The sequence below is a fragment of the Mandrillus leucophaeus genome, unplaced genomic scaffold (assembly GCF_000951045.1).
Source record: "Mandrillus leucophaeus isolate KB7577 unplaced genomic scaffold, Mleu.le_1.0 Scaffold282, whole genome shotgun sequence".
Taxonomy (NCBI): domain Eukaryota; kingdom Metazoa; phylum Chordata; class Mammalia; order Primates; family Cercopithecidae; genus Mandrillus; species Mandrillus leucophaeus.
In genome coordinates, this window is record NW_012102943.1 from 3,651,495 (window position 1) to 3,664,313 (window position 12,819).

At 40.0% G+C, this 12,819-nt stretch overlaps 1 protein-coding gene across 6 annotated transcripts in view; it reads left to right on the forward strand.

Annotated features, from left to right (window-relative positions):
- HTR4 (5-hydroxytryptamine (serotonin) receptor 4, G protein-coupled) overlaps positions 1-12,819 on the forward strand; it is a 179,449-nt gene that overhangs the window by 69,098 nt on the left and 97,532 nt on the right. For all 6 annotated transcript variants that reach the window (XM_011985398.1, XM_011985397.1, XM_011985399.1 and 3 more), the window contains exons 2-3: positions 9,686-9,811; positions 11,083-11,283. In XM_011985398.1, coding sequence (XP_011840788.1) covers positions 9,686-9,811; positions 11,083-11,283 — 327 coding nt within the window. The remainder of the gene's footprint in view (positions 1-9,685; positions 9,812-11,082; positions 11,284-12,819) is intronic.

The following is a 12,819-nucleotide window of genomic DNA, read 5'->3' on the forward strand; positions in this document are numbered from 1 at the left end:
AGGGTTAAAAAAGGGGGAAGCTAGCTGGCAGTCGTTGAACAAGTCCTGATCGTTCTGGGCTGGCTGCCAAAGATTGTCCATTGGAGTTTTATTGTTACGCATGGTCTGGCCATTGTCCATTTGTATGTTTAGTCTCTCAAGAAACCTGGGGGGAAAGAGTGCATATATTTAAAGGAAATGATATATACTTTAAAACGATTACATAGTATTGCTCAGGTTATTTGTTATAAGGAAAAACAACATATTCACGGATTCTGTTATTTCTATTTTAAATAAAGAAGTATTTGAAAAATTAATTTACATAAGTCATATTAGCAATGTAATTATTATCTGAGTTTATCTCTCCTATAGGTTAAACTCAGATTTTGTTCATGGCCAGTAATGAAGGTAATGAAGAAGGCACACACATATAATTACAGATGGTCCCCAACATGATGGCTTGACTTAAGAATTTTTTACTTTACCATGGTGTAAAAGCAATATGCATTCAGTGGAAACTGTACTTCCAATATTGAATTTTGATCTTTTCCCAGGAGAGCAATATGCTGTATGACACCAGCTTACCATGCCTGGCAGCAGCAGTGAGCTACAACTCTCAATCAGTCAGGTGATCATGAAGGTAAACAACCTATACTCTACAGAGTAATCTGCTGCCAGATGACTATGCCCAACTCTAGGCCCATGTAAGCTTTCTGAGCACATTTAAGGTAGGCTAGGCTGTCGCAATGTTCTGTAGGTTAGGTGCATTAAATGCATTTTCCATTTACAATGTGTTCAACTTACTATGGGTTTACTGGGAGATAACCCCATCATAAGTCTAGGAACATCTGTACTTGTAATAAATTATGTATACTGTCAAAACAAAAATTGCATTGGATGAAGTTAAACAGGTAAAGATGGCATTTTTCTTTTCCAAGGCTATGGCAATAGGGAGAGAGACCAGAATGCAATCTGACTTCAACTTCACTACAACAAAGGGTAGGAGAGTTTTTAAGAAATGGAGTGGGAGGAAGGGATTACCTAATATGCTACCTGATTAGCCTTACCCAAAGGATAAGTAAACTTTCTCATATCTTCATGACAAGAGATAGTTTTACAACTTGGAACAAAGTGTCCACCTAAGTTAGGCTGTTACCCTCCCACACAGACTGAGAGATAAGAGCACTATATTTATTGATGATTTCCTTTCAAAAGGATGGCTCCCAGGTTCTTGAGAATGACAGTCCTAGCTTGTAAAACTGTGAGTATCTCATTTACATCTCAAAGTGTTAGAGAAAGAATTTGCAATTACAAATTTTCTAAAGTAAATTCTCTAAGAAAAGGGAGTTCAGAGCCTGGAGTCAGGAAGAAGGCTGTCTAAAGTTTAGTCAAGCTGAGTGGAACGTTAAGGGTCTCTTTGTTAATATTCAATCTTTTATCAGTATAGAAACCACTAGGGATCTTACATTTAAGGTTAATAAAATTCTCACCAGAAGAAAATAATTCAATTTCAGGCAGGCTCTCTTGTAAGTCAGAATGCCCTTGTACTCTTCTCCTAACTGTTGATTGGTAAAAAAATGAAACATTATTTTCTCTAATTTAAATGTAATTCCTTTGCAAAAGACTGTGCAAGCCTGGGCAGGAATGGTGAAAAAAAAATACTTGGATAGGAAGTAATGGGATCTTTTGTGGATGTGTTGTGTATATTTTCAAGAATGTTTCTTGTGTACATGACACTTCTAACAGGTGGGAGAGGAGGCACTTTCTGCAGAGATCATTGGTGCAATGGTGGAGCCCTCTGGTCTAACAATTTTATTGCAAAGTTTGATACGTACAAAGACAAAGAGAAAAAGTACTCTAGTTTCCATTATTATATTATATGTATATTATACACACATATATTCACTTGAAATGTTCCTCTTGGTTTCCAAAATACCACTCTCATCTGATGTCCCCAAAACATCCTGGATAGTCTTTCACAGTCTCCTCTGCTGGTTCTACCTTCTCTACTGCACATCTCAGTATTGCCGTTCATCAATACCCTTACCCTCTTCTTGGGTGATCACATCCTTCCTCAGTTCTCTAAATCCCATAGAAATGCTGGCAGTTCCAAGTGTGTATCTCCTGTCCAGTCATCCCTTCTGAGCTCCAGACAAACACACATCCAATTGCCTACTTGACGTCTTCACTTGAATATCTTATAGGTATCTCACACTTAATGTGTTTCACCCATCTCATTAAATTGTACCAACATTTATTTAGATATGCAATTCTAAAATATGGCTTTTATTTGTGCTTCTTTCCACTCACTCATGGAATCTGTTTTTCTTATCTATCTCTTTTTTCCCCAAATAAACCTTTATTCCACCCACTTCTCTCCATCTCCCCAGCCACCATGCTGCGTTTAGCTACCATCTTCTTTTACCTGGACTCCTGCAGAAACCCCTGGCATATTATCACCCCCCATGTCATTACTCTGCTTATATCACTTCTGTGTCTACTCACTGATCTTCCAATAGAACATAAACTTCTCCCCAGAGCACAAAAAAGCTCTCAGGGTCTGGCTTCGGACTATTTTTCTGAGCTCGTCTCAGATGCTTATCCCTTGCTCATTTCTCCTGTGATAGTGAACATGAAAAGTCGTTTCTGTCTCAGGGCTTTTGCAGTTGCTCTTCCCTTTGAATGCGATGCACTTATCCTGGTTCCTCTCACGTCCAAATTCTCTGCATACATCAGAACTCAGCTGAATGTCACCTCCAGTGCTCCCCAACCACCTAACATTTCCTTCTAAGCCAGCGTGTTTTCTATCATAATGTCATGTTTACACCTTTTATACTTTGCTGCTCCACCTGTGACTCAGGAACCAGCAGCATCAGCAATGCCCAGGGTCTGTGAGAACTGCAGAATCCCAGACCCTGCCTCAGACCTAAAAACAAATCAGAATCTGTGTTTTATCAAGATCCTTAGTGGATTAATATAAACATTAACATTTGGGAAACGAAACTCAGAAGAACTGATCACAAACTGTATCTATTTCTTTAATTGTGCATTTGCTTATGTCTGTTTCCATCCATACTGTGAATCCCATGAGGTCAGGAACTTTGTCCATTTTCTTTACTATTGAATCTAGTACTCAGCCCAGTGTTTGGTATTTAGTTGGCACTCAATACATAACTGATGAATGATAAATTTAATCTAACTTTCTCAATTGATCCATGAAGAAACTGAGGCTTAGAAAAGTCAAGTGAATTTTTTGAAGTCACACAGCTGTTTATGAACAAAATCAGTTCAAAAAAGCCCACAAAAAATAACAACAAAGGCTGGGCACGGTGGCTCATGACTGTAATCCCAACGCTTTGGGAGGCTGACATGGGTGGATCACCTGAGGTCAGGAGTTCAAGACCAGCCTGACCCACGTGGCGAAACCCTGTCTCAACTAAAAATACAAAAATTATTTGGGGGTGGTGGTGGATGCCTGTAATCCCAGCTACTCGGGAGGCTGAGGCAGGAGAATCACTTGAACCCAGCAGGTAGAGGTTGCAGTGAGCTGAGATCGTGCCACTGCACTCTAGCTTGGGGGACAGGGCAAGGCTCTGTCTCAAAAAGAAATAAATAAGGCCAGGCGCAGTGGCTCACGCTTGTAATCCCAGCACTTTGGGAGGCCGAGGCGGGCAGATCATGAGGTCAGGAGATCGAGAACATCCTGGCTAACATGGTGAAACCAGTCTATACTAAAAAATTACAAAAAAAATTAAAATTAACTGGGCTTGGGGGCGGGTGCCTGTAGTCCCAACTACTCAGGAGGCTGAGGCAGAAGAATGGCATGAACCCAAGAGGTGGAGCTTGCAGTGAGCCTAGATTGCGCCACTGCAGTCCAGCCTGGGTGACAGAGCGAAACTCTGTCTCAAAAACAAACAAAAAACAAAAAACAACAACAACAAAATAAATAAATAAATAACAATAAAAAATGTTCTTGACTCTCCAGAAAGTATGACAGAGAGAGAGAGAGTGCGTGTGTGTGTGTGACAAAGTATAACCTAAGATTTCCTTTACTATTTTCTCTATCATTATTAATAACAATAATCACTTATTTATCATACTTTATCATTCACAATCCATTTTCACATATACTAATCTATGTGGAAATTTACCCAGAATTTGTGTCTTTATATTTTCTTTCATTAAGAGCAAAGAAAATGTCAAACACAGTCCACAAGTTTGTGGAGTTTATTAATGGATCAAAAGATCACGGAGAAAGCAAAAAAGAAGAGAAAGTAAAATTTCTCATAAGAATAGCTGTCGATGAACCAATTTAGTGGAGTGCACAGCTCTTCAGCCAGATGAAAGCTATCCAGTTGTGGTTGACAGGATTGCTTGAGGGTGTCAGAGGCAACCCAAGGACCTAACATGAATTTTGCAGAAGTGGTTTGGAATTTATTTTAATTGTCATTACTGGACTTACTTTTAGTTCAACGGACAGTTCTGCCTAATTAAAAAAGCTTCTTCTATGCTTAAATTTTGCTCGTCACTCCTAGTTTAAAGTGTAGCTATTTCTAACTCCTAATTGGCATGCCACAAATGAACCATTACTTTGAACTTGGTGCTCTCTAACCCTGACATTCCCACTTGGTTCAAAATGTACCTTCTCTGGAGCCAGAGATGTTCATCCCAGACGCTCTGAGTCTGTTTTCTTCTTTTACAAAAGGAAAGACAGTACAAGAGAGATTATTCAAATGGTGGTGGTGTTGTTGATGGAGAATTCATATTATAAGGATATGTTTACATCATAGGCCATAGATAAAAAAGCGACCTAAAACAGCCAGGCCAGCCTGCCCCCAGTACAGGAGCCCTGTACAGTATCTTGATATGTGGTCATCCAGGAATTCTTTTGTTATATAATGCTGAAATATAAATAACAAAATTTATCATTAATATATACAATAAGCATTTTAAGAATATAATTTAGTGATATTAAGCCCCAAAAGATAATGAGATCATGTCCTTTGCAGCAACATCGATGGAGCTGGAGGCCATTATCCTAAGAAAACTAACAGAGGAACAGAAAATCAAATTCAGCATGTTCTTTCTTACAGGTGGGAGCTAAACACTGAGTACATTATAGACACAAAGAAGGGAACAACAGACACTGCGACCTACTTGAGAGTGGAAGGTGGGAGGAGGGTGAGGATCAAGAAACTACCTATCAAACAATGCTTATTACATGGGTGATGAAATAATCTGTACACCAAACCCCTTGTATACCAAACCTGCACATGTACCCCGGATCTAAAATAAAAAGCTAAAGAAAGAACATTCATAACGGTGTGCAACCATTGCAACTATCCACTTCCAGAACTTTTTCATCATTCCAAACACTCTGTACTTCTTAAATAATAACTCCGCATTCCTCTGTGTTCCCAGTTCCTGGTAACTACTTTTCTATTCTCTTTCCCTATGAATTTGCTGAGTCTAGAATCCTCAAGTAAGTGGAATCATAATACTTCTCCTTTTGTGTGTGGTTTATTTCAGTTATTTATTTGTTTCATTTATTTTTAAGGTTCATCCACGTGGTAGCATGTATCAAAACTTCATTCCTGGCCGGGCGTGGTGGCTCATGCCTGTAATCCCAGCACTTTAGGAGGCCGAGGCGGGCGGATCACCTGAGGTTGGAAGTTCGAGACCAGCCTGACCAACATGGAGAAACCCCGTCTCTACTAAAAATACAAAATTAGCCAGGGATGGTGGCATACTCCTGTAATCCCAGGTGCTTGGAAACCTGAGGCAGAAGAATCGCTTGAACCTGGGAGGTAGAGGTTGTGGTGAGCCAAGATCGCACCATTGCACTCCAGCCTGGGCAACAAGAGTGAAACTCCATCTCAAAAACAACAACAACAACAACAACAACAACAACTTTATTCTTTTTTACAGAGAAATAAAATTTTGTAGTATGTATATACCACATTCTATTTATTCACTTATTTATTAATGGCAACTTGGGCTGTGTTCACCTTTGGGCTCTTGTGAATAATGCTGCTATAGGCCGTTGGTATACAAGTGCCTGTTTGTATCCTCGCTTTCAATTCTTTTGGGTGCACACCTGGGATTGAATTGTGGGATCACTTAGGCATTCTATATTTAACCTTTACAGAAACCATCAAACTTGTTTTTCACAGCGGCTGTAGCATTTTACATTCCCACCAGCAATGCACAAGTGTTTCCTTTTCCCCACATTCACACCAACACTTGTTATTTTTTGTTTGTTGTTTTATTTTTTATAACTGCCATCCTAATGAGTGCAAATTAGTATCTCATTGCCATTCGGGTATTCTTAAACACGTTCTGTGCCAGGGAGCACCAAACAACACCAGGAAGCTATTGCAGATCATCTTGAATTGTTAGAAGGCTCTTATTAACTAGTACTAAATCTTGCCTCCCTGTCAGTGACTCTAATTCATTACACATCAGAGTCATTTGGGAGCTTTTAAAAATTTCTCCATCCAAGCTGCAATCCAGACCAATTAAATTAGCACCTCTGAGGGTGGATTCCCAGAATCAGCATTTTTTAAGGCTCCTCAGGTAACTTAAATATGCAGGTAAGGCTGGGAACCACTGCTTAAAGTTCACCCACTGGTCTTAGCCTCACAACCTGTGATAACCTTATTAATGAGCTTTGTCTGACATCCTTTATTAAATAGCCAGCCTGCAATCCCCCGTGGGCCATCCAGTCCTCCTTACCCTCCTAGATATTTTTTCTTTTTGCCATGGACTGTTACAGTTGACATGTTACATACTGTCTTGTGCATCTGTTTATTGTCTGTTTTGCTCTCTGTTTTTCTTATTGCTGTTTCTCTAGGACATGCAACAATGCCTAACACAGATTAGGTGCTCAGAAATTGTTGAATGGCTGAATATGTAAATCTACTCTTATTTCAAATGGCAGCCCTCAGATAGCTAAAAGTAGCTTTTGCATTTCATCTCTGCACCTTCTTTTCTCTAGGTGAAATCTCTATACTTTCAACCAGTCTTCAAAGACATTGAATAATAAATACAACCCTTATGAGCACAATGTATCTCTCTTTCACTGAATCAGCAAGTAATTGAGCACTTACTATGTAAGCCATCATCTACATATGTAATATTAATTCGTAGTATTGCATGTACATTAATACATACTCTAGAGATTGTGCCAGACACTGGAGATTGTAGCGAAAAAGATAACCAAAGTCAACCTGTGGAATTGGGGCATAGACAACCGTCAATAACATAAGTCTTTTCAGATAACAGTAAATACTGTAAGGAAAATGAAAAATGTTTGTTGGCTGTGGTACATTAACTGGGTGTTAAATTTAATCTGAGACCTGAATGACAAGAAGTCAGTCACTGAAGAATCATTCTAGGAAGAAGGCACCTCAAATCCGGAGGCCCTGGGGTTGGAGGAGATGAGTTGCAGAGGGGCTGTGAGTCAGAGACTCTGAGAAGGACAGGGAAGAGAACCACCATCACCTCCTTTGTTAGTGCCTAACTCAACTAACATGACGTAAGATCAAATGAGTTTTTGGTGGCTACATTAGCCTGTTAAGGTCTTTTTCCTAAGTGTACAGTTTTCCTCACTGAATTAAATCTTCCCTATCTAATATTTGTACTGTTGATAGTTAGAACTTAAGTGTAGAAGGGTGATTTAGATGAGCATATCTGGAATTTCTTTTCATCTGAACCCCAGCCAAAACAATCTATCAAACTGCCTAGAAAAACACTTCTCAGCTGAATGGAGGGACTTTCTCATTCTCCAACCACTACCAGACTGGTTCCTCATTCCTTTTGGCACCTTGTCTTCTGTGCCAGCTTAACAGAAGTTCTGGACAAGGCCAAAGCCAGGACTTTGCAGGCTGCTTCCATTTGGAGAGGGCATGCATCTTAATTTTCAGTCAAAAGAGCTCAGGAAAGACAAGAGAATTCTTGATTTTTGGAACTCTGTGTTCTCATTGGTGGGCTCACAGAACAAGCAGCCTCTCCCAGACCAGCCACTAACATGCTCTGACAAGTCAGCTCTTCTTTCCCATATTCAAATGTGGGGTTTGGGTCTAGGACAAACCTGTCCAACCCACAGTCTGTCGGGGCACAGCCAGCCCAGGACAGCTTTTAATGCAGCCCAACACAATTTATAAACTTTCTTAACACATTATGAGATTTTTCTGCAATTTTTTTTTTTAGCTTATCAGCCATTGTTAGTGTTAGTATATTTTATGTGTGGCCCAAGACAATTCTTCTTCTTCCAATGTGGACCGGGGAAGCCAAAAGATTGGACACCCCTGGTCTAGGAGTTTTAAGATTCTTTGAAACTTCATTAAAAAGAACGTTTTATTATACTTTAAAAGTTTTTAAAATCCATATATCTTCTGAATATTAATCTGCAGATATCATGCTTTCATTGAAAAGGCATCTTCATTTTCAAGTTAATAAAACAAAATGCTGAGTTTACATGGGGAAGGCAACATTTGTAGACTAAATCAGATGCTGAAACTGACAAGAACACAAATTTGAACTGGGAAGACAATGACATATTGTGGGCACTAAAAGAAATGATCAGGGTGGTGAAAGGAGCCACTGAGCTTATTTATTGGCTACTATCTTTCCAACAGACTTCACAGAATCTGAATTCAATTTGTCCAGGTGAACTGATGGAAGAACAACCATCAAACCACAGTCTTTTTTTTCTCTGGGAGAACCTACCTGTAAGCAGAGGCTTCTGCATGGGCTGGAATGGGACACTGTAACAAAATGGTTTTGCATTCAAGTCAAGTAATTGTATGAATGCAAAGTAGCTTGCTCAGTAACAACTGGTTCAAGTTGCTATTGAGCAAGCAGTGGGCTCCTTGCTGATGTTCATAGAAGCCAATACTATGGCCCTGGCTTTTGAGGGGAAAAAAAAAAAAAGACTTCATTGTAAGTTGAATGGCAAGGAAGCAGGAGGCAAAGCTCAAATCTGTCTCCCTGAGCTGGGGGCTGTGGCAGGTTTTATAGGCAGAGGGTAATAAGGTGTGATCTGATTGGATCTTGTGATAAGTTAATGCCAGGAGGTATGATATGACTGGATTATGCCACAAGGTGATGCTATGGCTCAATATGATTGGATCATGGATCTTGCCGTGAGATGTCCACTTCTTTATTTGGTCCCCATGCCTTGCTCCAAGCACTTAGGTTCCACCCTGTGGTTGCATGCTTGGTTCATCTGGGCTTGGTCAGTTTAACTTGCAACCTGGGGGTCCACGGCAACTAAAACACAACTCACCATTTTATACACAAATTTGGACCAGTTTGGGCTACTCCTGCAGTTACAAAGTTACTATCACTCATTCACTCAGCTTTTACAATCTAATTGAGTAAGTGCACAAAACAGGAATCAACCACATATGTCTGAATGCTAGTTGAACTAAATGCCCTGAAGGAAAGCCACAAGTGCTTGGATGGAAAATAGCTTGTTAATTCAGCTCTCTAAACCTCATACTCCTCTTACATATAGGAGCTAACCAGGAAAAAATGTTAAGTGACAGGTTCAGATTCTGGTGTACATTAAATGCATGATAAATATATGTGTCAGCAGCTGATGGTGAAGTTACCTTTCTGAAGGTCAATGATGAAAAGATAAATTTTCTTTCCTGTGTCCCAGACTTTCATTCAATTATTTGTGCTCGTGTGTGTCTTTCAGTTCCAAGGAGGGTTTCGGGTCAGTGGAGAAGGTCGTGCTGCTCACGTTTCTCTCGGCGGTTATCCTGATGGCCATCTTGGGGAACCTGCTGGTGATGGTAGCTGTGTGCTGGGACAGGCAGCTCAGGTGAGCAGCAGGAGGGAACCTTTTGAGGAAACATGGGAGTTCTGAGCCGTCCCTGGAGAGTTGGGTGTGAACATTTCCATTTTAATTTGCAATTAAGAAAGAAAGCATTGATGGGAACAGTATTTTAAAAATAAAAGGAATGATAAAGGGATTGCAATTAATCCTACAACTCTAATACAACCAGTGTAAACACTTCAGTGTATTTCCATCCTGTCATTTTTTTTCTTTGTCAAATGTGTTTATAGTTGTGATCACTATATATACAATTGTTGAGAGCACATATAATCTAACCTCCCCATTTTACTAATGGTTTAGGGAAGATGTGGCTGACAAGGGACAGATCTAGAAATTAAACCTGTGTTTTTTGCACTTCTACTTCATCAGGCCCAACTTTGGCTGCAATTAGAACCACCCGAAGCACTTTTAAAAACTATCATCGTGGGGTATTAGCATATCTCATGTAATATTTTGGACATAGTTATGTTCAAAAAGTTTTATTTATTGCTAAAATTCAAATCTAATCAGCCATCCTGTATTTTATCTGGTAATCTTTGAGGGGAGAGGTGTTAACTCCCCAGGGTGCCTGAACTAACTGATTTGGAGTGAGACCTCAGCATCAATATCTATTAAAATGCATCAAATGATTCTAGTGTACAGCCTGGGATGAGAGCCTCTGGGCCATAAAAGGGTATAATGAAGCAGTTCCTCTCTAAGTAAGACATGCACACGTCTAATGATGATGCAAATAAAGTGTAAAAGCGCGATTCTGACCGGTGTTATAAATGTGAGTACACAGTAGCCAGTCTACTAGTGTAAAATGGTGGCCTGTCTCTACAGTCACAGGGCACACCTTGGGAGAGTTTCCTGAGAATGCCCAACCAAGGACTGATGGGTGGGTGGGATTAACTAGGGAACCCTTGGAAGAGAGAGCATCTGCATTGGCCCTCAAAAGGGACCTGTATGTGCAGGGGAACACAGATTAGTGCAGGGTGGCCAGAAAGGGGAGGAAAAAAGAGGTTTTGGTATAAGGTAGGTCTGGAGAAGTCAGGAGAGGCTGGACCCTGCTGGGTCTTCTCAGCCATGTTACAGAAGGGGAAACTGAATCTCATGAAATACGCTAAGCATGTGACGTTTTCTTTCCTCTTTACCCCTCCCTTCTTTTCTTCTTTCTTTGCTTCCCTTTTCCCTGTTTTTTCTCTTGATCTCTTCTCCCTCCTCTTTTTCCCTTCATCCCTCCCCCTGCCTCCTCTCTTACATTTTTTCACTCACAGGAAAATAAAAACAAATTATTTCATTGTATCTCTTGCTTTTGCGGATCTGCTGGTTTCGGTGCTGGTGATGCCCTTTGGTGCCATTGAGCTGGTTCAAGACATCTGGATTTATGGGGAGATGTTTTGTCTTGTTCGGACATCTCTGGACGTCCTGCTCACAACAGCATCGATTTTTCACCTGTGCTGCATTTCCCTGGATAGGTAAGGACAGAACAATGTGCACAGTGGAGCTCTGTGTTGGAGACAATGACTTGATGGATATTGGGCAGTGTCTGCCTTTTCTTATTCATTAGAAGAAATGAATCTCAGAGAGGTAAATTTGGTAATTCAGTTATACAGTCACTCTCCAGCCTTTGCAGAGGCCCCCTTTTTAGTCAGGCCCTCTCTGGGGCACTGTAGATGTGCAGATTAGTAAGACCTAGGACCTGTGTGCAAGGAGTTTGCAATCTAAATAGCAATAGATGTCAGCAATCAAGTTTACTGTAGAGCTCTACATTTTATACTAATGGCATGAACAAAATTCCGAAGAAGCTGAGCATCACGAATGAGTACATCTTCCCAGAGGGCAACGGGGGTGGTTCAGAATGAAAATGCCCTATGTTTGAACATAACCTTTTCTTGAAAATATGTTTCTGTAGCAATTTGATATACATATTTGTGTATGTGCATGAATTGTGGAGACTCTTTTCCAGAAAGTTACAGATGATAATAAACTTCCCAATAATTTTATATTTTTCGGACCCACGTCTAGAATTTCATTCTTGTTGCATAATTTTATTCTCTTTCTTCATATTTGACTTCAAGAGACCTAATGATTTCCATCTTTGCCTCGTTTGTCACAGATTTATGTATTTATCACTTGTATCATCACTATTCATTTTCCAATTCCTGATAATTTACATTTCATCATAAAGGTAGAATGCAATCTAAAGTCAGATGATTACACAAACATATGCTGTTATCAATGCAGTCGTATCTTAGGGGTTAGCTCTCAGAAAAATGTGGGGTACAAATCACACGTAATCAGAATTACCAGTGACAATGATTTCTTACTGTCTCTTGAGCAGCCCAACAAACCCAAGTTTTCCTCCAGTCTTGAGATAGATCACTGTTTTAAAATTTATTTTTATTTATTCTTATTTATTTTTTATAGAGACAAGTCTCACTATGTTACGCAGGTTGCTCTCGAACTACTGTGCTCAAGTTATCCTCAGGCTTCAGCCTCCCAAAGTGCTGGGGTTACAGATGTGAGCTATTGTGCCCAGACAATCACTGTTTTTTTGAATTGACGACTAGGAAAAGTAGTTGACTGAAACTAGAGATTGTGGTATATCTAACATACAGACTTTTAAACGCTAACATCACAGTCTTCCCAGAGAATTAATCACACTGGGGGAGGTACTTGGAGACTGAAACCAGTTGAGGGGACAGCAGGTTCGTCTCCTATTTCATGGGACATATGTGCATTGATTGGAATGGCAGGCATAATGGCCTGCTCTATTTAAATTGCTTTCTCTTTTGCTCTGTCAAGAACGTATAGTTGGATTTGCTTAAGTTAAATGCATGTATAATGAGACTCCACTCTATAGCTAGAGATAATGACCCTGGTAAAATTGAACTGATGGCAAGCAACCAGACCCATGGCATGTAATAGTTGGAAATTTGTGTTTATTAGCTTGTTTACAACAATCTGACTTCAGGACATGAAAGACTTTTAAAGACAGTCAGGATACACTA